Genomic DNA, 27,097 nt, shown 5'->3' with positions numbered 1-27,097 from the left:
TATTTTAAATCATATTTATTGTTTTGCATACAACTCAGACATTTTTAATATTCAAAAAACCCAAATGTAAAGTAATAAATTTGGCTTCTTTTCCCCACAAAAATGGGAAATACATCTTGGTAAAGAAATTTTTAAATTATTTTTACACACCAGTTGTTTGTTGGGATTTATAGTTCCAGGAAAAAAAAAACCAAAAACCTTAACCGGCCAAAAAAAAAAAAAAATTAACTGATTAGTATGTAAACAGTTTACAATAATAAGGTAAGCAAGAAAGAAAAACTGATCAGAAAATACCGTGCTTTAAAGTAATTTTCAGATTTCTATTATGGTACAATTTATTCCCAACAACTCTGAGCCCATTAAGAGCACTTCTACACAGAGAAATACATAACAAAATGATACAGTATTTATTGCAACAAGAAATTAATTAAAGGTTATCATAATATATGTAACTTAAATACCCCCCCCCCATTGATAAAGTGGCTTTTTATTCCTTAAACATAGAAATTCTGCTCTTCATTGTAGAAAGATGAAGTCCTCTCATCAAAAGGCACATTTTTATCTGCAAGGAAAAAAGAAATGCTATAAATGCCCATCCTGGAACAAATTTAAACACATTTAAAAATATTCCCAAAGATTTGAAATGACAGAAGATAATGAAAGTATTTAAGGAAATGATAATGAATGGCACCAATAAAACACATGATTACTTTGTCTATATTAATTATATCAGATACTATTCTTCAAATTATAATTCTAACTTTTTCAAAGGAATTTTATATATAATTATTGTGGGTAATTAAAGGCTATTTCATAGTCATACTAAAGTTATATCCTTATATAATATTCATAAACAACTTTAGTTGACTTAAGTATGCAATGTAGTTATTTATGTATAGTTTCTATAAACACAATTGTTAACTGATCCTATGTCTAAACCTTCAGAAATGAGGATCAATTGAAGCTGCAGGCCTGGAAGTATATTCAATGAAACGAATAAAAAATACTTTTAATATTTATAATACAGTTACAAAATTTATCCATACAGAAGATAAAGTTTTCTCTAAACTATCTAATGGCCAAATTTGCCCATTTTCTTACCTTATTGACTAGTTTATGGTAATATGAGGTTATATTTTCATCACATATTTTTATAGACTTTAATTCTAATTATACATCAGGCTTTACTGCTACTTAATCCAATCCATAGATTCCAAGAAACTTCTGCTAATAAGAGCCATTACAACCAAAAGCACTTAGTCCAACCAAAGCCAAAGGTGTGCAGATTTTACTAACTTAATAAATCGTCCTTTATAATCATCATTAACATATAGAACTTCACTGGAGATACCTATGAGAATGAATAATACTCTCTTCCAACTTATTGTTTTGTCTGAATCTTTAGTAAGCAATCTATAATAGATCTCTAGATGATTAGATTATTACAAGCTAATGAGATTCTAATAAATTTTAATTTGAGGGTAAATTTAAGCTTTTCAAAAATATATATTGAAGGTCATTAAAAAACCTGCTACTCATGAACAATAATTCCTCGGAATTCATGCCTACATTTAGTGACCCCCAACTCCAAACCCAACATTTCTCTTTTGCCAGTTGCCAAATTTAACCTTCAGAAAATACTCTGAATAGCCAGAGTGACATATTATAAGCTGTCTGCTCAATATTTATTATCTCCTTTTCGTTTGCTAATAAAAATACTGATTTTTTTGTGAGCAAAGTAGGGTGGCAGTCTGTTGGGGGGAAGGGGACCGTTCTGAGAAATTTTGATTTCCTGATAAAGAGACAGATGTGGCTTGGGTTCTTGCCTCTCACTATTTTGTTTTCTGGAATACAGATGTGATGGCTAAAATGGAAGCAGCCATATAACCACGATAAAACAAACATCAGAAAAGATTTGGGAAAACTGCATAGATGTAGAGATCCTGTAATCCAACTGCCATTGAATGGATGCTAGGAGACAACTCCTGCAGACTTCTTATGATAGGAGAAAGACTTTTGAGTCTCTGTAATTCTAGGTTCTCTACTACTTGTAGCAAGAAATAGACAATCTAACAGAAGCAGAAAGTAGAATGGTGGTTACCAGGGACTGAGGGGAAAGGGAAATGGGGAATTGCTACTCAAAGGGTATGAAGTTTCAATTATGCAAGATGAATAAGTTCTAGAGACCTGTTAAATAACATTGCACCTAAGGTTAACAATAGTGTATTACGTAACTAAAAATTTGAGAGGGTAGATCTCATGTTAAATATTTTTACCACATGTTTTTCTATGAGGTAAAGCAAGTCTGTAGTATTAATACATTTTATGGAAACCTCAGTTTGAGTATTTTTCCAGCTTCAAGAATTTTCTGTCTCTACACATTATGCAATGATACAATAAAAAAAGACATTTTCAAGGACAAACTAAGAGCTAACTGGGAAAATCTTAAACTATCAAAATGGCTATTAAACCAAATCAAGTTTGAAAGGAAAAACTGTCCTAGTGTAGTCAAGAGTATTGTTATTCTTTGTTCATTTCAATACATTTGCAAATATTAGATTACTGGAGTTTTTTTTCTCCCTGGTCCTTTTAAAGAAGAGATAATGTCTTTGGATTTTAAAGAATGAACACTATCCGAGAATGCTGGGAAAGGTTAATGCCTTAATAATTGTGTTTAGGACTTTTTCTGTCCATAAACTTGAGGTCCTTGTCCCTGTACTGTCCTGCAACCCCATTCACATAAATCAACCTTACAGGTGGCTGTGCTCTGCGTCCCACGCCCAGCTATCCCACTATATACCTCAGAGAGTCTGCAATCCAGACTGTCACGGCAGAATATAAATCCTGAACCAAAGCAGTAAGTAAACATTTTATTAAATAGATCAACTGCTATATGAACAGAAACCTGTGATTCAACTGTCCTGTAAGTTTCCATTTGACAGAATTAGTTTAGACAAGATCAGTCAAACACTTTTGCTCTAGGTCTGTACTGTCCAACACAATAGCAATCTGGCAATTTAAATTAAAATTTCAATTAGTTAAAACCCAATAAAATTAAACATTCAGTTCCTCAGTCACACTAGTCAAATTTCAAATGTTGAAGAGCCACATATGGCTAGCGGCTATCAAATTAGACAGGGCAACTCTAGACCATGTGCTGAGATGAGAAAACAGCATTACCAAACTGAATTTAATGTTACATATCATTTGTTGAAATAATATACAAATTATTCATGTTCTTAACCAATAACGACACTGTGATGATGAATGGAGCAAGGCAAATTTTCTTCTAAGGCTCAATGTCCACAAAAAAGTAAAATATACAAAACACCCCAAAACCCTACATGAAGGTTCTCTTTTATTACCTGTTTAAATAATGACAAAGACAGCATAGTTCCCTTTAAATGGGTAAACTACAGACTATCCTACTAGTAACACACACTGGACATCCTTAAATACCAATTTCTATCTAAAATAAGCATTAGTACTTTGACATATTCCTATACATATTCTATTTACTTTGAATAACCTTAGTGTTTATTCTGATAAAATGTTATGCTCCACATTGAAAGTAGTGATTTAGAAATTAGAACTATTTTCAAATTGATAACTGTTTGAATAAGATCTTCTTAATGAGAGTTTCTGGTTAACACACTTATATCAAATCTGCTTCCTGACTATGATATGCTGATGTTAATAACCAGAAAATACTTTGTGGCCAAGTAACATTGAGCACAAATGTAATGAACACATACAATACAATATTAAATTTAATGAAGCAGAATGGAAGTAGCTAAAAAGCAAATATAGAGTTTTTTAAATTACATACTTGGCAGAAATCACTAGAATAGCCTTGAAAGTGATAGCAGTACTAGCTTTTAGAAGCTGCTACCAAGATTGTCAAAATGTCCTTTAGCGTACATCAATATAAAATAATAACAGTAACTTTACTGTTCAGCAGAAATCAAACAGAATAACAAGGTATTTTTTCCACTTGTTTTGTGTTGTAAAGCACTGTTTTAAACTGCATTTTTGAGACTGCTTATGAGTATTTATTTCCAACATTTTTTTAAGAAAAATGAAGGTAATTTTTAGTTAATATACAGCTGTCTCTGAATACTCATCGGTTTTTCTATCTGAGAGAGCTAAAACGTCCTACACAATTGTTAAAGAATTGATATTTGGTTTTCAGTTTTATAATTCCTTTGCACAAAATGTTTCAGTAACCAAAGAAATTACCTCTAATATACAAAATTAGGATATCAATAGCAAATTCAAGAGAAGTCATATTAACTAAACTGCTTGAGCTATTTTTTTCCACATACCTACAAATTTTCCCAATTTGACTGTATTAACCTCAATGCTTAAATCTAGTGGTAAGGATGGTTAACTACTCAATATCCATTCAACCCCAGATAATAATTCTGAACTAATCATGGTACTTCCATTTTTCTTGCAAGGGTTTAGTACCAATGATAAGAAAATCAAAAACAAGAACAAAACTCTGTTAAACAGAGTTTCTGGGGAAACTATTCTCATTCCTAAAAAGGAGACACAAGATAGCTGGTCCCTAACTTCCACTGAAAATTACTATTCTGGGCATGATTATAGGAACTGCTGGCACCATCCTATTATTGGCCTCAAAATGAAGCCCGCACGTGAAGATGGTCAGAGTCAAGGGGATCACGAAGAACAGAAGCCAGAGCCCTGATGTACTGTGCCTGGAGTTGGCCCTACCTGTTATATCTTATTACATGAAATAATAAACTTCCTTCAGGAAATTTAGGTTAAACCATATACTAGCAGTTTCATATGGTTCAATCTAATGCAAAGAAAAAGTTAAAAATAAGTACTCCAAATTCTAGCCACCAACAATTACTATTAAAATTTTTATGTACTAAAAGTCACATTAAAAACACCCCTCTCAGAAAGAGCTGACTACAAAAGGATAGTTTTATACTGTGATTAAATTGTAAGCAAGGAAATTAATTTACCTCTCTGGAAATGACTTGCTTCCCGTTATTTTGTGGATAGAATTTGGAAAATGAAGATGAACTAATTTTAGAAAGCACTTAAGCAATGAAAGAACCATCAGTAAGACATGATCCAACAAGAATCACCAGCAGTTATACTGTAGACTAATATGATTCTGCACTGCAGTTGGCAAGGCAGGCAAATAATAATATTTATATTCCTAATTTTGGGGGTCCCCATGTGAAATATGAACAATAGCAAGTGCTTGTATAGAAGACAGAATGAACAGACTTTAGAATTATTCTTTTTATGGGTATAAATCAAATAAATATTTGAAAAATGAAATGAGATTGCAGCAGGAAGAGAAGCCTAGATTACTTAAACTCTCTGAGCCTCAGTTTTCCTATCTTTAAAGTGAGAGCAATAGAAACTACCCTGCAAGATGGTCTTGATGATTTCATTGTTAAGGAGCCTAGCACAGTGTCTGGTACATCCTGCACTAAGGCAGGTATTTACTATTAAGTGTTTATTATAATTACACCTATTATAGTTCTGCTACCCCACTGTGTCCAGGTTTCCCCCTGGCTCAGTGATAGGACCCCTGCCTGATTTTATCCCTCTAAAGACATTCTCTCTACCACTGTCATACATTCCCTTGCTTTTTTCTACCATTTATATGACTGCTCTGGGAAGCCCTTGCTGAAAATCCTCTTTCAGGGCCTACAAAGACCTTGTGATACACTCTCCATATAATTATTGGTTTTTCCCTTTTATTGAGAGCAACTAATGGCATTAACCATGATTATCAGCTGTTATTAAAGTGAGTTACAATAGGATCTATACAGACAGTCCCCAACTTATGATGGTTTGACTTAACAATTTTTTTTTTTTTGACTTTATCATGGTGTGAAAATAATATGCATTCAGTTGAAACCATACTTCAAGTTTTGAATTATGATCTTTTCTCAGGCTAGTATGATCTTTTCTCTTTTGTGATGCGGGGCAGTGGCAGGGAACCATGGTTCCCAATCAGCCATGCGATCACGAGGGTAAACAAATGATACACTTAAAACCATTTTGTACTCATACAACCAATCTGTTTTTCAATTTCAGTGCAGTACTCAATAAATTACATGAGATATTCAATACTTTATTATAAAATAGGCTTTGTGTTAGATGATTTTGCCCAAGTATAGGCTGATATAAGTGCTCTGAGCACATTGAAGGTAGGCCAGGCTAAGCTATGATGTTCAGTTAAGTTTGGTATATTAAATGCATTTCCGACTTACGATATCATCAATTTACACTGGCTTTATCAGGACATATCCCCATTGTAAGTCGAGGAAGATCTGTGCATCTTTCCCACAAGATAAATTTGAAATGTTGAATAAATTGATGGCATAATGTATGTTTAATATCTAATACCAACACTGGAAGATCAGAGAAAGTCCTGCCCATTGAATCTACTTCAAATGAAGTAATAGAGTTTGGACTGTATATCTCAACAGAAAATAATCTCTAAGTTACAGAAGGTAATAGGAATACAAACACACCTCTATCCACACTTCTCTGAAACTTCTGTCCATTACTAGAAAAGAAATGAGTCCATCTTCCTCAAAGTGAGAGACAGAAAAAGAGGTCCATGTGTGCATAGACCTTGAAAAAAAAGCACAGTAGAGATCTAAAATCAGTGTAGGTGTTATTTAATGCTGTTTGAAGAAGAAAATAAAAGGGGAATAGAAAAACTGGTCTTTGCTTCTTGGCACCCTGAAATATCCATCTTATTGCTCATTTTAAAAGGTGCAAAAGTAGGTCGGGCTTAGAGAAGAGCACTACCTCTGGTTTTAGCAAGGTCAAAAAACTATAATCGGGAATCCTAAGTCTAGCTCAGACTTCTTTGTTCTGTATTTCTGGCCTATGTATGTATATCTATTGTTAACTACATGAGGCTGGGCATTTTGTCCATTTTTGTTCACCACTGTATCCCCAGAGCTTAGTAGAGTGCCTGGGGATACATGGCAGACAGTCTATCATTGCTCTTAGTGAAAAAATGAATCCATCCAATTTGCTATGTCCTCTGGGATATCATAGGCACCTCCAATATTCACGGTTAAAACTGACCTCACACACTTTGATAATAATCCCACTCCTATAAAGTTACCCTGAGCATACACCTCCAACAATACAAAAATATGTATGTGCAGGTTTATTCACTGCAGTATAATTTGTAATTGCAAAATCATTGAAAACTACCTAAACATCAGAGCATAGGCAATTAATTCAATAAATCATGATACATACACAACATGGAGTACTATGTAGCTGTGAAAAATAAAATCTCTATGAACTTATGTAGCATGACTTACAGGAGATACTATTAAGCGCAACCAAAAAATATAAAAGAATATACACTATATTGCTACCTCTTGTGTAAGAAAGAAGAGAAACATAAGAAATAACATATTCCAACCAACTTTTATCAAAAGAACCACAGGAGGACAAACCAGAAAATAATGAAGCCAATTATCTACAATGGGTGAGATGGGAAGAATGGAGTGGAAGGGATATGAGGGAGTGCTACTTCTCTGAGTGTACCAGAGAGTGAGTGGGTGTATATTCTTAAAATTTTTTGGTATAGTTTTTACTTTTGGAAGCATGTTAGTGTTTTTCATATTAAAAAAAAAAACAATAAAAATGGGAAGGACAGAATAAATCTAAAACAGAAGTAAGCAAATGACTTAAATTATATTTCAAATGACTATTACAAACACATAGAAGAGGGGAGAAGAAAAAGAACTAAGCCAAATTACTTACTGTATCTGACTACCCTCAGTCCTGGGCAGGATGAGGCTCTGAGGAGAACACTGCAAACAAATCCTAAACTCTTCTTGGTAGGTTTGTTTATTGTAGTGTTCTAGGCAAAGCAATTCTGAAACTATATTAGTTTTATTATAAGATTGAGCAAAGAAGTAAACGCGTTGATGTTGCTGGGAGCCAGGATGTTGCCGGGAGACATTCTTAACACAATGAACAAGAAAAATGCCACTATGGAAAAGGAAGAAGGCAAGAAAGAACCCAGTGGGGATAGACTGGAATGGTAGAATGGGAGGTGTGAAGTAATAATATCTAAAGTATGCACATATATGCAAATATGCATGTATAAGTGTGCACAAGTGTGTGTGTGTGTGAGTGTGTGCGTGTGTGCGTGTGTGCGTGTGTGCGTGTGTGCGTGCTTATGTATACATTTCATAAGCTTGTCTGCTGACAGGGCCAAGAAGCAAGGACGCCCAGTAACAAAGAGCTCACCTAGTACCCAAAGGAACTAGGCCTCCTTGGAGAAATGGTTGATTTCATGGCTGTAGCAGGGTAGGTACAAAATGAGCCTGGAACACCTTGTTAGGCCAAAATGTAAGGAAGTGCTTAAAAAAAAAAAGGAGCAAGTCACAAGGGCACAGAAGCCAGCTTGAAGAGGCTCCCACTGGCAAGTACATCAGTGAATTATAAACCTTTGAAAAAAGAGAAAATCATGATTCCATAATGTCAATAAGTAGACAGATAGGTAAGTAGATAGATAGATAGACAGATAGTTAGATAGGCACACAGATAGGTAGAAAAAGAAGAAACGAGGGTAAGCTCTTGCTTACAGTACAGTGTCCATGCTGAATGGTAAATATGGAGGAGATGTTGTGGTTGGAAAATCATTATTTTGCAACTATCATAGTGAAGATTAGATCAGGCAAGAATCACGACAAATGGGTACTAAACCTAGGGGGAAATTTTGATGATACGCAAAATATTTTCATGATTTTAAAATGTCTCTTTATTAGTTGCAAAGGGGAAAAAAACAGTGCATACTAGAGAAATCAGACAAAACCTTGAAGAGGTACATCACAAATACCACTGCTACTGAAGAACAAATGGACACTGTGTGTCTCCAGATACAATATCCTGAGAAGGATGTAGAAAGATCTATGTAGTATTTCCACCAAGAATGCATACTCTGAATCTAATTATGAGGAAATACCAGAACATCACTTAAATATAAAATGAGAGGGATGCATTCTTCCGTATCTATATTATGAGAGTGAAAGAGAGAACACAAGAGAACAAATAAAGTAAAATGTTAAGGAAAGGTGATTCTAAATAAAAAGTTTAGGATACTCTTTGCACTATTTTTATTCCTATAACTTTTCTGTAGATTTGAAATTATTCCCAGACAAAAAGGTTTTTCTTTTTAAGTAATGTATGAACATATGCTCTTTGAAGAAAAAAAATCAAATAACACAGAAGTATATCGAAGGAAAAGTAAAAATGAAAATGAACTGTCAACCCCCCAATCTCACCTCTTCCCCACTAGAAGCTAAGCTTCACAAAGTCAGGATTTAAAAAAATTTTCTTTTCTATTCTGTTGCTTTAATGTGCTCCAAGCACCTAGACTAGTGCCAGGCATTAAATAGTTGCTGTATAAACTAGCTGCTACATCATTCATTTATTGAATGAATGAATGAATGAATAGGTAAGTACACTTAACAATGTGCTGTTCTCCTTACTTAATCTAGACATATGTACGTTAAAGTTTATTCTAAGTTTTTTAAGTAAATGGTATCATAATACTAAAAAATTCAAGCTGATTTCACTATCAATTATCATTGATAATTATCATTATCATTACTCCCAAAACTTGCTTCTCCATTATTACCATTTCTCTTTCACCCCCCCAAACACAATACCTAAATCTTGTTAATACCTTTCAAAGCCTCTTGAATAATTCACTCCTCTCTACTTCTCTTGCTATCACCTAGCACAGGCCACCCCATGTACGTGTACCATCTAACGGGTCTTCTTCCTGGTCACCTTACTCCTTATCTTACTCTTCTCCAATTTATGCACAGTAATCTTCAAACTATAGCTTTGATTGTTTTCCCTGTCTTAAAATTTTCCAAGTGGCTCTTTGTAACCTGTAGAATAATTTCTAACTGATTAACATGGATCACAGCCTGCCTTCTGATTCTTTGTTCTGCCTTACCCTCTTCCTTTTGCATTCAAAGCTCAAAAATCATTCATCCACCCATTCATTTATTTCACACATATTAATATAGCATATATTTAACTTCTTTGAGTTTCTTGAATACACTATACTATACCTCTTTTGCTTCTGGTACTTTGTGACTGCAGTTCTGTCTCCAACTCCTGCCCCTGTATCCACCTTTCATTTAGCTAATTTTTACTCATGTCTCAAGTCTCAGTTTACATGTCACTTCCAAGAGGCTTTTCTGGACCATTTGTTTTTGGTTAAACGTTCTGTGCCCCCACTATATGTTCTCACACCACCCTATTCTTATTCTTTCTCTGTTTATGTAACTCTGATTAATGTCTAGCTCTCTAATGGAATGCAAGATTCATGAGAAGCAGGGCATTAAGAGGGGGATAAATATGGGAGAAAGGTCTGTGATGAAGCAAGATACAGAATAAAAGATGGCTACAGGTAACTATATCTCATGGAAACTGTCCCCTTCTTTATGCCCCTCCTACCTTCCCTAGTTCTGTCCCTCTTCATCACTCCTAGGCCACTTTCCCCACTACTACAACACAGATCTCGTTATCTGATTACATATACCCCAGTCAAGCAGCATCAATAGTTCTCCAATGATAGCAGGGCAATACCAAACTCCTTAAAAGACTACAAAACTCTTCCAATTTTCCTAAAAAAAAAAAAAAAAAAAAAAAAAAAAGACCTTGCCCATCCCTATGACTTGTCACAGCTGATCCCCAGGTATAACACCTTGCACGTATAAATACATGTGCACACACAACAGGCTGCATTCCAGACATTTTCTGCTGCTTGCATTCTGAACAACTATCATTTTTCACAACTACTAAGCTCTGGGTGGTTGCTGCTGACTGTCAAGCACACTTAAAATAGACAAACTGGGCTTCAAATTCAGTTCCTCTTTGGAAACAACCCCAACTTCCTAAGTCAACAGCTTCCCTTTTTGTGTTCCCTTTCTGTGTGTGTACAGAAGAGGTACCTCGTATGCATTTAGCTTTTTAAAATACTACAAATACCACACTTTTTAAATACTATAAAAACTTTGCTGAAAATTAAAGGAAAATAATTATATAAAAAGTGAGACTTCACCCCCCATCCTCCTCAATGAGCACCTTCTGTAGGGTGAGCCCAAGATGAGAGAAATGGTGAGGTGTTCCCTCAGTCAGTCTCAGTTCCCAGCTGTATTTCACAATTATTCTTACTGTCCTTCTAGGGTGTAAAGATAAGTATCTATTACACACAGTGGCTCCTAAACGCATGCGAGCAACTTCATCTGGTTCACACCTAAAGAAGCAGTCAACAACTGGCAATATTACTTAATGGGCATTGTACAATACTTTATAGGCAATTTAAGGCCTTTCAGGGGGTATATTTGAATGTTCTAAATAAACTTTAGAATATTCTAAATAAAAACATTTTTATGTATTCTATTCATGTTTATTTTCACTAAGAGACTGAATCCCTAATGAACAAATACAATTGTTTTGTTCATGTTTATATATCAGGTCTCTAATACTATTTTATGGCATTTCATGAATGTATTTTTATTAAATGAATGAATTACCAGCAACTAAAAGCTCATATGTATTTGATTTAATAGCCCAATTTTTGTTGAGTCTTTTTTATAACCCCCAGATTCCTGTACTCTTTCTGTACGTACCTGATTCTGGACTCCAGTTTTCCTTCATCCAACTAATTCCTCCTCTATTCCAACATGTCTTTCCCTATTGAGTGGAACCTTTATTGCCTCCTTTCCTCATTCCATTTGCATTGAAACAAGTCTATATCCATATAACTTTGTTTATCCAAACCTTTTAGGAAAGGTCTTAACACTCAGTGAGAATAGATCTGAGAATAGACATTATAGCCACACTGTCAGACCACTGACCATTAGTCTCACAATTCTGCTGAAAACACTGTTTACAAATAGAATAACCCAGACTAAAACCAAAATATTTTCAGAATGCAAAAAGAAAATCAAGTTTACTAATCTCCCTCCCTCCCTCTCTCTCTCTCTCTCTCTCTCACACACACACACACACACACACACACAATTATTATTATGCAGCAGTTAAAAGGACCAAGCTCTTCAAGGAGATCTACAATAATGATTTCTTTGGGGGATGATATTCTATTGTTTACATCTCTTTTAGCAAAGCAATGCGAATGTGAGCTATTGGTTGGGTAGCACAAAGAACTTCATTAAACAGAACTGAAAATAATCATTTAGGATACAAACTGTTAAATGAAATTCTACTTTATTTTTTCAGTTTACTTGTCAAAGTACCTCCTGACTCATGGAATTAAACTGCTCAACACTTACCTTCGAGGATGATTGGCATCAAACAATGTGTTATCATCATCCTCATCATCTTGTTCTAAAGGTGTCAATTCCATGTTTTCTATGTTAGTGTCCAACACTCCGTATCTCCTAGTCTTTCGGTTTCTTCTTCTCATCCTATTAAATAGAACATATTAATGAATAAAAATTATTTGAATATGGTATAGATGATCTTTATACTTACTTGTAAACTAAAAGTAAATTATCCCAGTTTCTGTCATTGGAGGCATTCAATATCAGAATGGTTACATTTCAGAAACGAAACCAATTTACCACCTAGGATTATTAATTAAACAAAAGCTACTCCTGTATGTTTGTGTGCCATCCATTTCCTCTGTCTGACATACTATCTTCTCTTTCTGTCAACTTATAATGTTGAGAGATAATCCCTCAAGTCTTAGTTCTGGTACAATGTTTTTACTGAAGGATTATGTTCCAGTCTTTTTCCCATCTCCTCCATGCCTTCTTGCCACTGTGCAGCGTTAGGTACTTTCTGCCCCACTAGGAAACTGTATGTATATATGCACTCAAATTCTAGACTAGGTAGTGTAGACTCCTGGCTGCATATCAGAATCACCTAGGGTATTTTAAAAAGCTCCTTTCTCGGGCCGTATCGCCATACAATTAAATTATAATTTCCAGGGATAGGAACTAGGCATCAATAGCTTATTAACGTTCTACAAGTGTCTCCAATGTACTGAAAGCCACTATCCTAGATCAATGGTTCTTGAAGTGTGGTTCTCTGGATCAGGAGAATGACAGTCATCTAAGGGCTTATTAGAAATGCAAATCCTCATGCCCACCCGGACCTAGTGAGTAAGAAACTTTGAATTTGGGGCCCAGAAACCAGTGTTTGAACAACCACTCCTTGTGAGTTTGATGCAAACTAAAGTTTGAGAACTACTGCTCTAGAGGAGAGAAAATATTTTAATATTTAACTATTATCTGTATATATATATGAAGGCGTCTCATGATTTAGAACCCTACTGTCTCCTTCTCTCTCAAATAACTTGTTCTTTTCCTTCAAATTATTTATCTCAACTTACATTTATGTGTGCTATGTGTGTATTTATTTGACTGTTTATTTGCCTGTCTCTCCCACTAAGTTGCATGAGGGGAGAAGCCATGCCTATCATGTTCGCCACTGTATTGCTACTTTGTAGCACAGTGTCTGATTAAGATTCTCCTTAAATATTTGTTGATGGTCTGAGTGACATCATATTCTAGTTCAGTGATCCAAATCTGACCCTGAAATCAATGCCTAAATCACCTCCAACGTAACAACCTCAACTCCACACACAGAAAAATGTTTCACACAAGTATCTATGGGAGTTTAAAAACAAAACAGAAGATAGCAAGTAATAACAAATAAGTTTACTTAAATTCTGATTCACTTTGTATGACGTAATAAGTGTGATAAGAAATACTACAACTATAGCACCAAGTATAGAGCAATACGAGCCTCTGTAAAAATGATAGTGGGGACCCCTAGGAGACAAACTGTCCCGTGTGTATATATATTTGAGTCTAAGAAATATTTGAGTCTTACTAAGCATCAGGCATTGTGCTAGCTTCTGGGTATAAAGTACCTGGCTGATCAAAATTTACAAAATATTACTAACTTTAGGCAAAAACCGAGATAATTTCCACTAATCACTGCCTAAAAATCTATTCTATATGCCCACCCAAAGATGGTAGAAAAGGAAACCGAGGTTTAAGTATAGTATTTAAAGCTACAAATATAACCAGTGAAAGAGTTAATACTAATAACTGGCAAAAATGAGGTAGAACTGGTGATGGTATGAAGTATAAGCCTATCTTTATATAGTGAAAAATTACATGTGTTTAGGTTGTTAAATTTACAAGTATATATATGTGTGCATGTTTCTATGTATTGAATATGTGTGTATGCTCATAAACATACACATACACACATACCTTATGTAGACCAGAAATCTAAACTTTTTTCTGTAAAGGATCAGACAGTAAATATTTTAGGCACTGTACATCACATATGGTCTCTGTCACACATTCATCTTAACTTCTTCAGTTATTATTTTGATTTTTTACAACGCTTTAAAAATGTAAGACACATTCTTGGCTCATAGGCCTTAGAAAAACAGGTCAGCAGACTGGATATGGCTTATGGGTCAGTTTGCCAATCTCTGATTTAGACTTATGAAAGTAATTCACAGAAGAACTAACAACAGAAATGATGGAAGTACTGACACTGGAAGTAGGAATAGAAAGGTACAGGGGAATTATAGTTCACTATTGGTCTTTTTGAACCACATGATTTAATAACATTTGCACTCACTGCTTTGATTTTAAAAAGTGAATACATAAGAATGAGTGAAGCCACCTGGCAGCTTAAGTTAAGAATATTCAGAGTCATAATTTCTTCTCTTCCCTTTTGCCAGTCTGTTGCTCAGTTTTCTAAACCATATGGCTTTCCAAACATTCTGGCATTTTTCAGTCATGTGAAATTATTTTTGGAAATAAACTAGATTCCTTCAGGTCACATATTACATATCAAATAGTCAATATGTTAATAACCAAGTCATTGTCAGTCACAGGATACCTTGCCAAGTCTTTAAAAAGGAAATGATATGAACATAGAGTTTAAGGACTTTTGACATTTATCTCAGCTGACACTCTTCTCCACTTCCAAGGTCATCATCATACCTTGAATGATTTTCCAATCTTTCAATGAGTGGCTAATCTAATCTGCCCAATAACACGGTTTTCTTTCTGTTTAAACATTTGATTGCATTGGTGTGAGCACTTTATTATTTATTTCAGCTTCTACTCTACTGTCTTTTAACGTGTATATAAATACCACCTTCTGAATCCAAACTCTTTAATAAGAACTTACTTCATATGCAAAGACTGTGCACCCTCAGGCACCAAATAAATAGGGGAATGCAGTTCAGTTAAAATGAATTTAGTATTTTAGTAAACGTCACTAATTCATACAAGAATAAGTCAAATAAAAAACTATATATTGTTAAATAGAATTTAAACTTGAAATGCAACTTCCCTAAGAATGTCGTTCCTAAGTCCAAGGATATAGGTGGTGATGGCTACATGGTCATGACAGCTTTATGGCCATAAAAACATCAAATATAATAAAACACATCCATATGCAGTGATTTTTCTCAGGGAAAGCCAGAAACACTTATAAAGCTTTAAAATTATTGGGCTGATTCAATGAACCGCATACTTAAAATACTAATAAACATTAAGTGAAAAATACAATACACATAAAAATACACTGAAACTTTAAGTAAAAAGGCTACTTCCATTTTTTAATATGCAGTGTACATTATTTTTAAACAAAGGAGAGGAGGATTTAAAATTCATGCAATTTTAACAGCTATGGCTCTTTTCCTACAAATTAATGTTTTCATTAAGCTCATGATGCCCAATTTGTCCATGTATGTTAATAACTACATACATATAATCATAGATATGCACAGTTTTCTACCAGACATAGTAAACACATAACTGCAACCTGAAAAAAAAATTTTGTTGGCTCTTCAGTTAACAAAAAAATTGGGACTTTATCTATACATGTGTAGAGAGGAAAATATGGAAGCCTAAGAAGGCAAAAGAAAATAGCAATATGGTTTATTATTATATTGATTTATATTCATTCATCACATGGCAATCACAGGTAAATGATCTTGATCAGATACCTTCCAGGTATTCACGTTATTATTCAAATAGCTGTCTAAAATAGATGCAGATTCCTCTATGTTCCATTATACTCAGGTCGGTAAGAATTATTTCTGTTTAAATAACATGTAAAAGCTACAGTAGAAAAATAAAACTAAATTACTAAAGTAAGGTTGATAAAATTTTATGTAAAAATGTATGATGCCACATAAAATAAACACAACAGAATAAATCTCCCTTTCATTTTACTACTCTGTGAAAGGGAGAAAACCAATCAATGTAACCTGCTGTAACTCGCTGTACCGATCTGATTTTCTTGTTTTAACTGAATGCCTGTAGGGTATTATTAAGTAAGGAATTATATAAGTAATATTATTTCTTAATTTCTTCTATTACGCATTCAAAACTGACTGAGGAATATAGTATTTAGTGTATATTTTACAGACATACACTCTCCTATATGATTAGGCATCATGATAAAGCAGAGTAAATCTTAATAAAGGTACGACTAATGATACAGAATTTGTTTGCCTTGACTTTTTTTGGCAAGAAAGTGAATTACTGATCAAGAATGGTTTTGGAACTCATTTTTTTTGCACTGAGACATAACTAAATAAAAATTGGTGAGCCACAATTTTAGTTGTCTATGATTTTCATGAAGAAATTCAACCCAATATATAACACACAGTAAAAATTATTTTATCTGAAATCTCTCTCATCTTCATCTCCCATTCACCAAACCTAATCCATCACTGAAATGTCACGTTTTTCAAGAAGCAGACACCAATAAGAGACAAGTATGTTATGAGTTGAATTGTGTCCCCTGAAAATTCATATGTTGAAATCCTAATCCTTAGTTGCTCAGAATGTGATGTTGTTTGAAAATAGGGTCTTCACAGAGTCAGTCAAGTTAAAATGAAGTCATTAGAATAAGTCCTACTCCAACATGACCAGTGTCCTTATAAAAAGATGAAATTTGGAGACAGATATAGATACAGAGAGAACACCAAGTGAACATGAAGATGACCCATCTAAAAGCCAAGGAGAGGGACCTGGAACAGAACCTTCTCTGTGTTAGTCTGCTCAGTTTGTCATAACAAAATACCATGGTCTTGATGGCTTAAACAACAGAAATTTATTTATCACCATTCTTATGGCTGGGAAGTCCAAGATAAAGGTACCTGCAAGATAGATTTCATTCTGAGGCGTCTTCCCTTGGCTTGTAGTCAGCTGTCATTTCACTGTGTGCTCACATGATCTCTTCTTTGGGTGTAAAGGAAGAGAAAGAGAGCAATCTGGAGTCTTTTCCTTTTCTTACAAGGGATCAGCCCTATTAGATGAGGCAACTCCCCTATGACCTCATTTAACCTTTTTCGCCTCCTCACAGGCTTTATCTTCAAGTACAGTCACATATGAATTTTGGTGGGGGGGGGGAACGTAAACATTCAGTTCAGAACACTCCCTCATAACTCTCAGAAGAAACCGACACTGCCAATACCTTGATTTCGAATGTCTAGCCTCCAGAACTGTGACGTGATAAAATTTTAAGTTCACCTAGTTTGTGGTACTTTGTTATAGCAGCCCTGGCAAACTAATACAGTATGCAGAAGATTTATCAGGGGAAAGGCTTCTGAAGGATAAAGAGGGAGGGAGCTGGAGATGAGGAAGAAATCCTACAGAGGGTGATACAGGTCTGACACCTGTAAGAGTAGAAAGGAAGGCTGACAGGATAGGAACAGCAGTACCAGTGCAATGCAATTCTGAGAAAGTTTTGACCAGACCAATGGTATGTCCTTAAGCAAAGGTTGCCTATTAGAGAAGAGAGTCCTCTGTCAGTCACGATGACCAGATTTGGCTACATTCAATCATTGGCTGGAAGCAGGTCTAGGAATCATGGCACTGGCATGGATGCTGTGACAGATCCAAAGCTGTGGAAGCTAGAGGCTATCCCCACAGCAGGGTCTCTTAAAGGGAGGTTTGATCAGTGTGCCTCCATGGCTGCCACAATCACAAAGTCCAATTGACTGAACTTCCTGAGAATCACTGAAGTTCACTTACAGTGCTTACCACTGCTACTATCTATTGCCTTAATTATTAAAATAGCTTTATAACTGTCTACCTCTGTCTACTCTGGTCACTCACCAATCTCCCCTCTAAAATTACCACTGGTTTCCTACTGCTTGGCAGTAAATGATTCTGTAATAAGGCCTATAAAGTTCAACACAGGATGGCTCATATTTTTCTCTCTGGCCTTACCTTGCTCTTGACTCTACATTCTACTTCACTTTCTATACTCCATTGACAAAGCCTTCCCTCATTCCCTCATAATAGCTATGCTTTCTCTGACACTGGCCACCACAATATTGCTGTGGTACTGCCTATTCATTTTACAAGGAAGGCTTCCCTAATCTACCCAGCTAGGTCACAAGCACCTATTACTGGCTTCCATACCACCCATGCACATATCCTTTGAAGAACGTATCAAAGATGTACTTGCACACTTATTTTTGTAACTTTTTATCTTCCCTATTAGACCATTAATTTCATGGGAACAGGAAATAGATCTGTTCTTATTACTGCCTACAGCACACAAGGACTGGCATAAAGCATATGCCTAATAAATATCTGTTAAATTATTTAACTGAAATATTCAGATTCACAATAGATCTTGCATTTTCTCTGTATAACAAAGACACCTACAATTTTATATGCAAATCACCACCTCTGGTATAAGAGAAGCCTGAAAGAACACCATCTCCAGAACCATACCACAGCAAAACCTAAGGGATCTACCCAATTTTTAAATTGTAATTTGGATAATAGCCCTCTGGCTCAGGACACACACACACACACACACACAGTGCTAGAATAATTAAGCATATTAAACATGCATTCACTCCAGGACCTCTAAGATACTCATTTGGGATGTTTTAGGTAGATTAGCCTATCTGTTTTAGCCCAGGTGATTCTCATATGCCATCTCAATTAGAACCACCAATATTCAACTTGTATCCTGTGCTGTGGAGTTTCATTTTTATCTTTTGGGTATGTAAATTTACCATATTGTAACATGTAGTTATTCTTCATTTACACACTAAATAATTGAAGTTTATCCTTTCAAAAGCCAAACTATTGTTTTTCTTTTAAAATCTCAGCATTCTACATGGAGCCATATCCAACACTAGAGCTATCCATGCCTTAATATATAGGATAAAATGAGCTAATTCTACTCTTTTTGATCTCTCAAGGATCATTGTAATTATACCACTTTAATGTAAAGCAATGGTGCTGTCATGAGTTATTGACCTCAAGTTGACAGACTACTGAGCTTTTGAATCTTTTTGGCTTCTTTTCATAATTATTCTTGGGTCCTCTCTATTGGCTTATAAGTTACCAGGCTCTGTCACTATCACAAGCTTGACCAAGTGTAGCACTAAATAGAAGATTCCCCAGCAAGGTATCCTGCCACTCTTCATTTCCCGTAACATGTTCACTGCTAATACCTAAAAGTTAAAAAAGAAAAGATCAAATGCATGTTTATCTATGTTTAGGTTATTGCAATGTTGCTTTCTCTGATAGACCCCTTTTCTAAACAAGCTCCTTGTAATTCAGCATGTACGATCAGTTCTTGTGTTTAGACTTGTCTCCCATTTGATGGTATTCTGGTGGATACCCCCAGGTGAAGTAAACCTTAAGTAAATGTCATATAGCTTAGCTATGAAGTATCCTACATGAAGGTGCACAGCACATAGCTCCCTTGTCATCTTTCCTCTTTGTCTTTATAAAGATTTCCTAGTGTTCTCTTTTAGGCCTAGAATTTGGGATGTGAAGACTGATAATTCTCCTGACCTCCACCTCTAACAGTTCAGCATGGGTTTATTCCCCAACCGACTTTAAAGTCTTATTTACAAACCAGCGCCTCTAAGATTCATCCCGCCTCACCTTTGACTGGCTCTATGACCAACACTCTAGCAGATTTCTCTTACAACCTCCTTTTTTCCCCTTGCTCCCACCCCATCTCTAGCCTTGTCAGACCTAACCTCTTGCTGATTACAGTTTAAGAGGTCAGATACCACAGACTGTGGTATGGGGGAAATACATTTTTTACAGAAAATACTGTAAAACCCCCCAAATATATTACAATAGCAATTCTAGATACAGAAAAATTTCACTAAGAATATTACTATTTACCGAGTGTGCACATATGTCAGGCATTGAGCTAAGCAGCTTGCAAGCATTACCTGATGTAATCCTCACAACAATCCTAATGATTCAAAGTAATTCTAACCAACGTCCAAAATTAGCTACCAAACAGTCTTCTGATCCCTTACACAATGATCTTACATTATACCAGTCTGGATATATTGTTTTAAGTGAATTGCATTTTCTGGTTCATCCTTTCATGGTAAAAAGTAATGACTTGGTAGCTACTTACAATAATAAGTACATTTATGATCTTCTGGTTAGGTCATCTCTTAGTTTTGATCACTGTAACAGTATCTGCTTTTTGTTTATCCTAAAGGAAACTCTCTTCTGCCTTAACAGTACCATGATTTTGGTTAGACAGCAATTGAGCCCAGCCCTAAGAGATACATAATGATCATAATAATTAGTGCAACCAATCATGAAAATATAATTTCCCTTTTGCCAGTCATTGTCTAGGGCTAAGTAGATGAAGCAGTTCAGACAAATGAGATAGAAGGGGTGAACTCAAGTAGTGGGGTTTCTGGGAAAGATTTTTCTCCTTGATAAAAAAAGAACATAGGAAGAGAAGGCCTCTTTTCAGGCCCCCTTCCCTCTTTCCTATTTGAGATACTATTGTGTGGGAACACAATGCTTAAAGCTGAGGTAGCCATCCCATGGTGAGACAAGGATAGAAAAAGCCAGATCCTTGATAATCTCACAAAGTCACTGAACTAAGCCTGAGCCTGCTCATATTCATGATAAGAAACAACTACAAAACATGTCCTTATGTTAAAGTCACGTTTAATTGGATATTCTATTACTTACAGGTAAAAACCTCCTAACTGATAAGGGCATTGAGCATCCTAGCTTCTCTGAGTTAGGTTACCAGTGTTCCATCACCTACTTGTATGTTTCCTTATGATTCTCTTCATTTTAAGAATCTGGATTTAAAGGTGGCCCATATGATAACTTGTCCAACTATTTCTTTACATAGTCCATATTCAGCACCATTCTATAAACACTTCCCAACCACTGTATCATACACGCAAATGGTTTACTGATGTGCCAAAACAAAGATCTCCTTAGCCCTTTGGAATAGCTAACAGGGTCCAAGGTTGACAGAGATCAGGGCAAATAGTCTCAAGCATTTACCCTACATGAATATCAATTTCTAAGTGTGGCATGGCACGAAAAAGGTTGGGGAGCACTACCCTGGCCCAAATTCCCCCCAAAATTAACCTCCTTACTTTTATCTCCCAGAACTGCACATGATAAATATTGCTTAAATACAGAAAACCCTATTATCATATGTAGAAGAACAGACTAAAGAGATAGCTTTAGAAGCACGAAATCATCTGTGTGAAACTTTTGAAAATTGTAAATCACTATAGAATTTAAGGAATCTTTCATTCAATTACAAATAAATAAATAAAAAGAAGCACTCTCAGAAGCCTAGATTTTGTCCTTATTATAAGAGAAAACAGAAAAGATCCATGGAAGAGATCAGAAAAGAGTGATAAGAAAAAATAATAATTATCACTAGTAAAATTCATTGAGCAGTTATTATGTGCCAGGAACTGTGCTAAGTACTTTGTATAGGTCCTTGAAACAATCCTTTCTGGTAAATACTATCATTTTCTCTATTTTACAAAACCTGAGCTGAACTTTAGAGCTGCTATGTAACTTACCCAAGAGTACACAGCTCTTGGGATTAGAACTCAGAAAGTCTGACTTCCCATAAGACTATACTGAAAAGGGGTTAAAATAGTAAAAAGGAACAGAAGCCAATAGAGGAAAATTACTCAAGAATTAAATGATTGGTAACAAATGCAGTAGAGCTATTCAGAATAAAGACCCTTCTGGTAGAATAAAGAACATTTGGTAGCTTGGAGGTGATTAGTGACCTTACAGACTGCTGGTCAAATTGCATGACACTTCTTGAGCCACTCATAGGGACTGGCGTTTTAAACTGCTAGGCTAAAAAATATCTAGCAAGGTGGGTATGAATAGTTTATATTCCTCCTTGATTCCTAGAGCAAAGATGGATCAGGGAGGTGTAAATATGTTGTTTTGGTGACGGTATTCCTTTCCTTTTTGCACCCATATTCCTTTATTGGTAGTATCTCTACCACAGTAAACAGTCTGGTGAGATGATAATTAAGATTCCCACCACCTCTGCCAATAGATAGACTTAATTTATTTCTCCTTCCATGGAATTTGATTCCTAAGCTGAGGGTCAAAGAGACTGAAAACTACTGCATATCTATACAATGGTATGTTCCTGCAAAGAAACCTGTGTGGTATTTTGATGTCTTGTCTCCTAAGCTGACTTAGTTTCTGCCTGTTCCCAGAACCGATTCTCCAGTTTCTCTTTGACTTTCTGAGATCTCAGCATTCTTCCAGTAAATCCCCATTAGTTTAAGTTAGCCAGGCTTGTTCTATGTGTTTAACTAAAATAGTAACTGACAGAAGCAGTAATCTAATATTCCTTTAATATTAGAATGAAGCATGAAAGGAAAAGTGTACAGGAGGAGAAAGATGGGGAATGTTATTTCTTTTGAAAAACGTAATAAAATAACTGTTTTCCCTACCCAAACATTTATTTTCTCAGTCTAATCAAACTTAGTTCATTTACTAAATGTCTGAGTGCAAACACTGTACTTAGCCTTGGATAAAAAATGGTAAGTAAATAGCCTTTGTCCTCATGTTTTTGAGTCTTCCCCAGACTCACACTGATCCCCAACAAGAACTAAGAACACTCATTAATTAGGCAACTACTTACTCAGGGCCTACCCTATTTTGTACATAATATTCAGCACTGGGGATATAATAGAGAATGAGACAGACAGTGAGCCTCTTCTCAGAAAGACTATGTATTAGTCTTAGGAAGCCTACTCTGTTCCTTCTCTATATATATATTTAAATTTCTACAGAGAGAATCTAATTGTTCTTTGGAATATTTCCAGACTCAAAGGGGAAGTTATCTCTAGTTACACATTCATTATAATTGAATTAGATTAAAGTAAAACAATATGGACATTTCATGGAGTTCAAGTACTTTACAAGTAAAATATTCTCAGTGTTTTCACATATGAGTTAATGAAATGATGATTTTTGGCCCATTCTTCCCCCTTGGCACAAATAAATAATGCTGCGGTGTTCTCACGACTATTTTGGAAGTTGGGGGGTCAAAATGGGCATTCACCAAAATGAATAGTTTTCATCCCATAATCTGGAAGCAAAAAGCATAAGTTCTGAACATTGCTCAGACACTGTTAGCATCAGTCAAGCTTTGGACATCAGGTGGCCAACTAAATTTAGGACTTGGACTAAATGAATGTACTAGATGCTGGTTGAAGAGTCCAGTTTTTCTTAGCCATAGGTTCAGAATTTGGCTGTTAACACACAATATTAGTGAGTCATCCAACAGAATCAGACTGAAAAGACTGTACCCTTCCGAGCTTTACAGAAATGAAGATAGAAAATCAATGGCGATAAACAATTATATATAAGATTATACATAAGGTGGAAGCAAAATGAAAAAAGATCATCCCCAAAAAGTTATCATCAGACCCATTATTTATATGTGTATGAAACATAATACTTAGGATACTCTGGATATTTATAGGAAATATACAGACAGCATTAACTAACAATTATGTAGTGGGAAAAGTAATTACTGCTTCAGTTTTCTTCTAATAATTCTTTATATCAAGAAGAAAGTCTCAGTTTGGTGGTAATATGTCTGTAACACCTCATTTTCTAACTTCCTCTTTAACAGAATGTGGGCCTGGATTTGCTGGGTTTTGTGAACCAACAGTATATAACTCAAATAATATTGTTTCCACCAGTGGTTCTCAAATGTTTTGATCTTAAAATTCCTTTACGTTCTTAAAAATTATTCAAGACCCCAAAGAGCTTATAAATATGTGGATTATATATATATATCAATTATGTGGATTATTAATATGCTAATTAAACCTAAGAAAACTTTAGAATATCATTTGCTTTTTAAAATTAGAATAAATCCACTACATATTAACATAGTTTTTTTGTGAAAAATATACTATCAAAAAGAAAACAGAAAAAGGTGAAAATTGGCATAGATTTAGATTTTTAAAAATCTCTTTAATGTCTGGCTTAAATGGATAGAACTAGATAGAAAATAAAAAGAGAGAAAATAGAAAACAGCTAGATTTCATATCTGCTTCTGCCTTCAATCATTTGCAATGTGTTGTTTGGTTGAAGGATATAAAGAAAATCCAGGTTCATGTAGATATGAGCTTGGAAAAGGGAGATGCATTTTAATAGCGTTTTCAGATACTGGTGTTTATGCTATTTTGATAGTACACCAAAACTCAACAAGAGGTAGTTTCTTAAAAGCTAGTTGCAATGTGCAATTTGAAACTGTATCAATGAACTTCTTGTGCCCTATAAACTTAGAATGTATTATTTTGAAAATAGTTTTGATCTTGCAGATCCCCTGAAGAGGTCTCAGAGAACCCTCCCACCCTCCAGGGTCCTCTGGACCACATGTCTACCACTGGCTTACATTGTACTTCTTCAATCAGTTATTTAAGCCAAGGGATGTTGGTTTTCTGTTCACAAAATAATAAATAGATATGTTTAAAAGGAAACTTTCAGTTTAAATAAATCCATTTAAAGAAATATATGAAATAGTGGAGGGTAGGCAGTTACAGGAAAAAATGTGAAATAGTTTAGAAAACAAACCAGTGCATTCCTATAAACCTACCCTCTACTGTATTTATACAGGAGGAAAGTACACAGTGCTTCCTCAGCTGTTCTCTTGGCTGGCTCCTTCTAACAGTGAGGTCTTGGCTCTGCATGTCAGCTCTTCAGAGAGGTGGTCCCCAACTAACCCAGTTAAAGAGGCTTTATTATAGATTTTCCAAATCAGTCTTACTACATAGTTGAAATATTTTAATATCATGATTGATGCCATAAAATAACTTTACTTCAGTAACAATGGAATGTATCAAGTGGAAGTTACTTCCAACAGTAACAAATGTCACTAATTGAATTATATAATTCCTTTTCTACTTGATGAGGCAGTAAGAGGAGTAGAAAAATAAGTGACAGTCTTCTACTTTTACTCATAACCTGGTACAACATAAAGACCTGGTCTACTTCATCAAAAGGTTGATCATAGATTAGGACACAGACATCATGTTAATGGGAAAAAAATTCAAACAAAGCAAACAATGGATTTTACAATCGTAGATGGTCATTAGACTCCATGGGACACAAATTAAACCACTTTACTCTTCTAGGTCAGTTTTATCATATGTAAAGTGAAAGATGTCATTTACATGTCCATATCTGTACCAAATCTGAAATTTAAGTAATTGTGTAATCTAACGTTCTGTAGTAAGAATAGGCTCAAAAAACTATTAATTTGTAAGTTTAAACTTTTGAATGACTTAGATTTATAGATGAATTCACTTTGGAAAGGTTTTTTGTGTGTAAGATATCAGATTTATCCATTTACTAATTCAAATTTTTGTAAATTTAAAATCAGGATAGGATAGTTAGGATATTAAACATATGTACCAATATTAAAACAGGATCATATTTATGACATTTCCCCCTCCCCCCCGCATAGGTATCAGTTTTCCATCTTATCATGCAACTGGTAACACTTTGCATTGAAACATTTAGTGCCATGCAAAATGAATGCTAGATGTTTCTAATAGGGACTATGACAAAGATTGAATCATACAAAATTGTCAGTATTCCCGGTTAAAAAATGTGGAATGTAAGAAATTTCATGTGGTACAACCGAATTACTAAGGTGGTGGGTTAAAAGTCAACACTAAGAAACTACTGCTAAAAGAACTTTTCTTCTTTTACATTTTATAAAATAAAGTATCCAGATAATAAGGTCATTCTGCATTATTATTAATTTACTCAAATAAAGATTGATTTAGAGGTTCGGTACTAATTTATAATTTATAAATGAAAGGGAGCAACTACTTGGTGGTTTAAATACTCCCAAAGGTACCACAGGCTTTTAAGACATTCATCCTCACAGTCTCTCACTCAGGCAGGCACCCATGATACTGGGGGTGGGAAGAGGGCAACGCCAGGTCAAAAGATAGCCCATTTCAGGCCTGCGAGGGAGGCTCATCGAGGCTTCGCCTCACCTGACCGTCCTGACGACGAAGTACACCAGCACCGCGCCACTCACCACCATCAACACGGTCAGGGCTCGTTGGGTCATGGGCTTGTCGTCGGGGTTGGGGCTCACAGCGAGGACGCCACCCACTGGGCCTTCTTCCCCTGCTTTCCCGCCTGGGTCTTCTGCTGCAAGCCCCGCTCCGGGAGTGGTGCTATTGACGCCCTCGGCGCCCCGTGGTCCCTCGGCTTCGGCCGGAGCGCGGCCCGGGGACTGGGCAGCTGTGGGGCCGGGAGGCAGAGGTGGCAGGGTTCGCGGCCCACGGTCCGGAGGCCTGGGATCCGGCACGGCCTCGGCCGCCTGCAGCAGTACCTCCAAGGGCCCTCTCAACTCAGGCAGCAGTAGCAACAGCAGGAGGGCGGAGGCGAGCAGGTGGCTGAGGCAGCAGCTACAGTGCGTCGCCTTCATTTTCCCCGGACCGCCCTCTCACCACGTGGGAGCTGCCGGGCCCGCCGCCCTGGCTCCAGGTGGGACCATGGGCGCAGTGAAGAACTAAGGGTGACCAAATCCCGGGCTAAGACCCGGCCACAGTAGGTGGCAGAAGCGTCAGCGGCTACAGCTGCCGGGAGAACCGGAAGTTCGTACATCTCAGCAGCCACTGCTACCAGGGACGCTTTCGGTTGCTAACATGCCGGGGCTGGCGCGTTTCGTGACGTCAGGCGCGCAAGGCCAT

The 27,097-nt window shown here is 35.9% G+C and overlaps 1 protein-coding gene across 3 annotated transcripts; it reads right to left on the bottom strand.

Moving 5' to 3' along the window:
- FAM174A (family with sequence similarity 174 member A) lies at nt 1-26,982 on the bottom strand (the record flags this gene model as incomplete). 3 transcript variants are annotated; one of them, XM_082378451.1, is made up of 3 exons in its annotated part: nt 26,393-26,982; nt 12,348-12,482; nt 1-562 (listed from the first exon to the last, which is right to left on the bottom strand). In XM_082378451.1, the coding sequence occupies exons 1-3, from the start codon at nt 26,830-26,832 to the stop codon at nt 559-561; spliced, it is 579 nt and encodes a 192-aa protein (XP_082234577.1). In that variant the 5' UTR covers nt 26,833-26,982. The 3 variants fall into 3 exon arrangements, with proteins under 3 accessions (XP_082234577.1, XP_082234576.1, XP_082234578.1); XM_082378450.1 differs by lacking the exon at nt 1-562 and adding an exon at nt 6,483-6,630; XM_082378452.1 differs by lacking the exon at nt 1-562 and having other exon boundaries at nt 12,344-12,482.
- Nucleotides 26,983-27,097: the final 115 nt, after the last annotated feature.

The sequence above is a fragment of the Balaenoptera borealis genome, assembly GCF_965194805.1.
Source record: "Balaenoptera borealis genome assembly, chromosome: 2".
In the NCBI taxonomy this organism is placed as follows: domain Eukaryota; kingdom Metazoa; phylum Chordata; class Mammalia; order Artiodactyla; family Balaenopteridae; genus Balaenoptera; species Balaenoptera borealis.
This window is presented reverse-complemented; position numbering and strand designations above follow the sequence as displayed.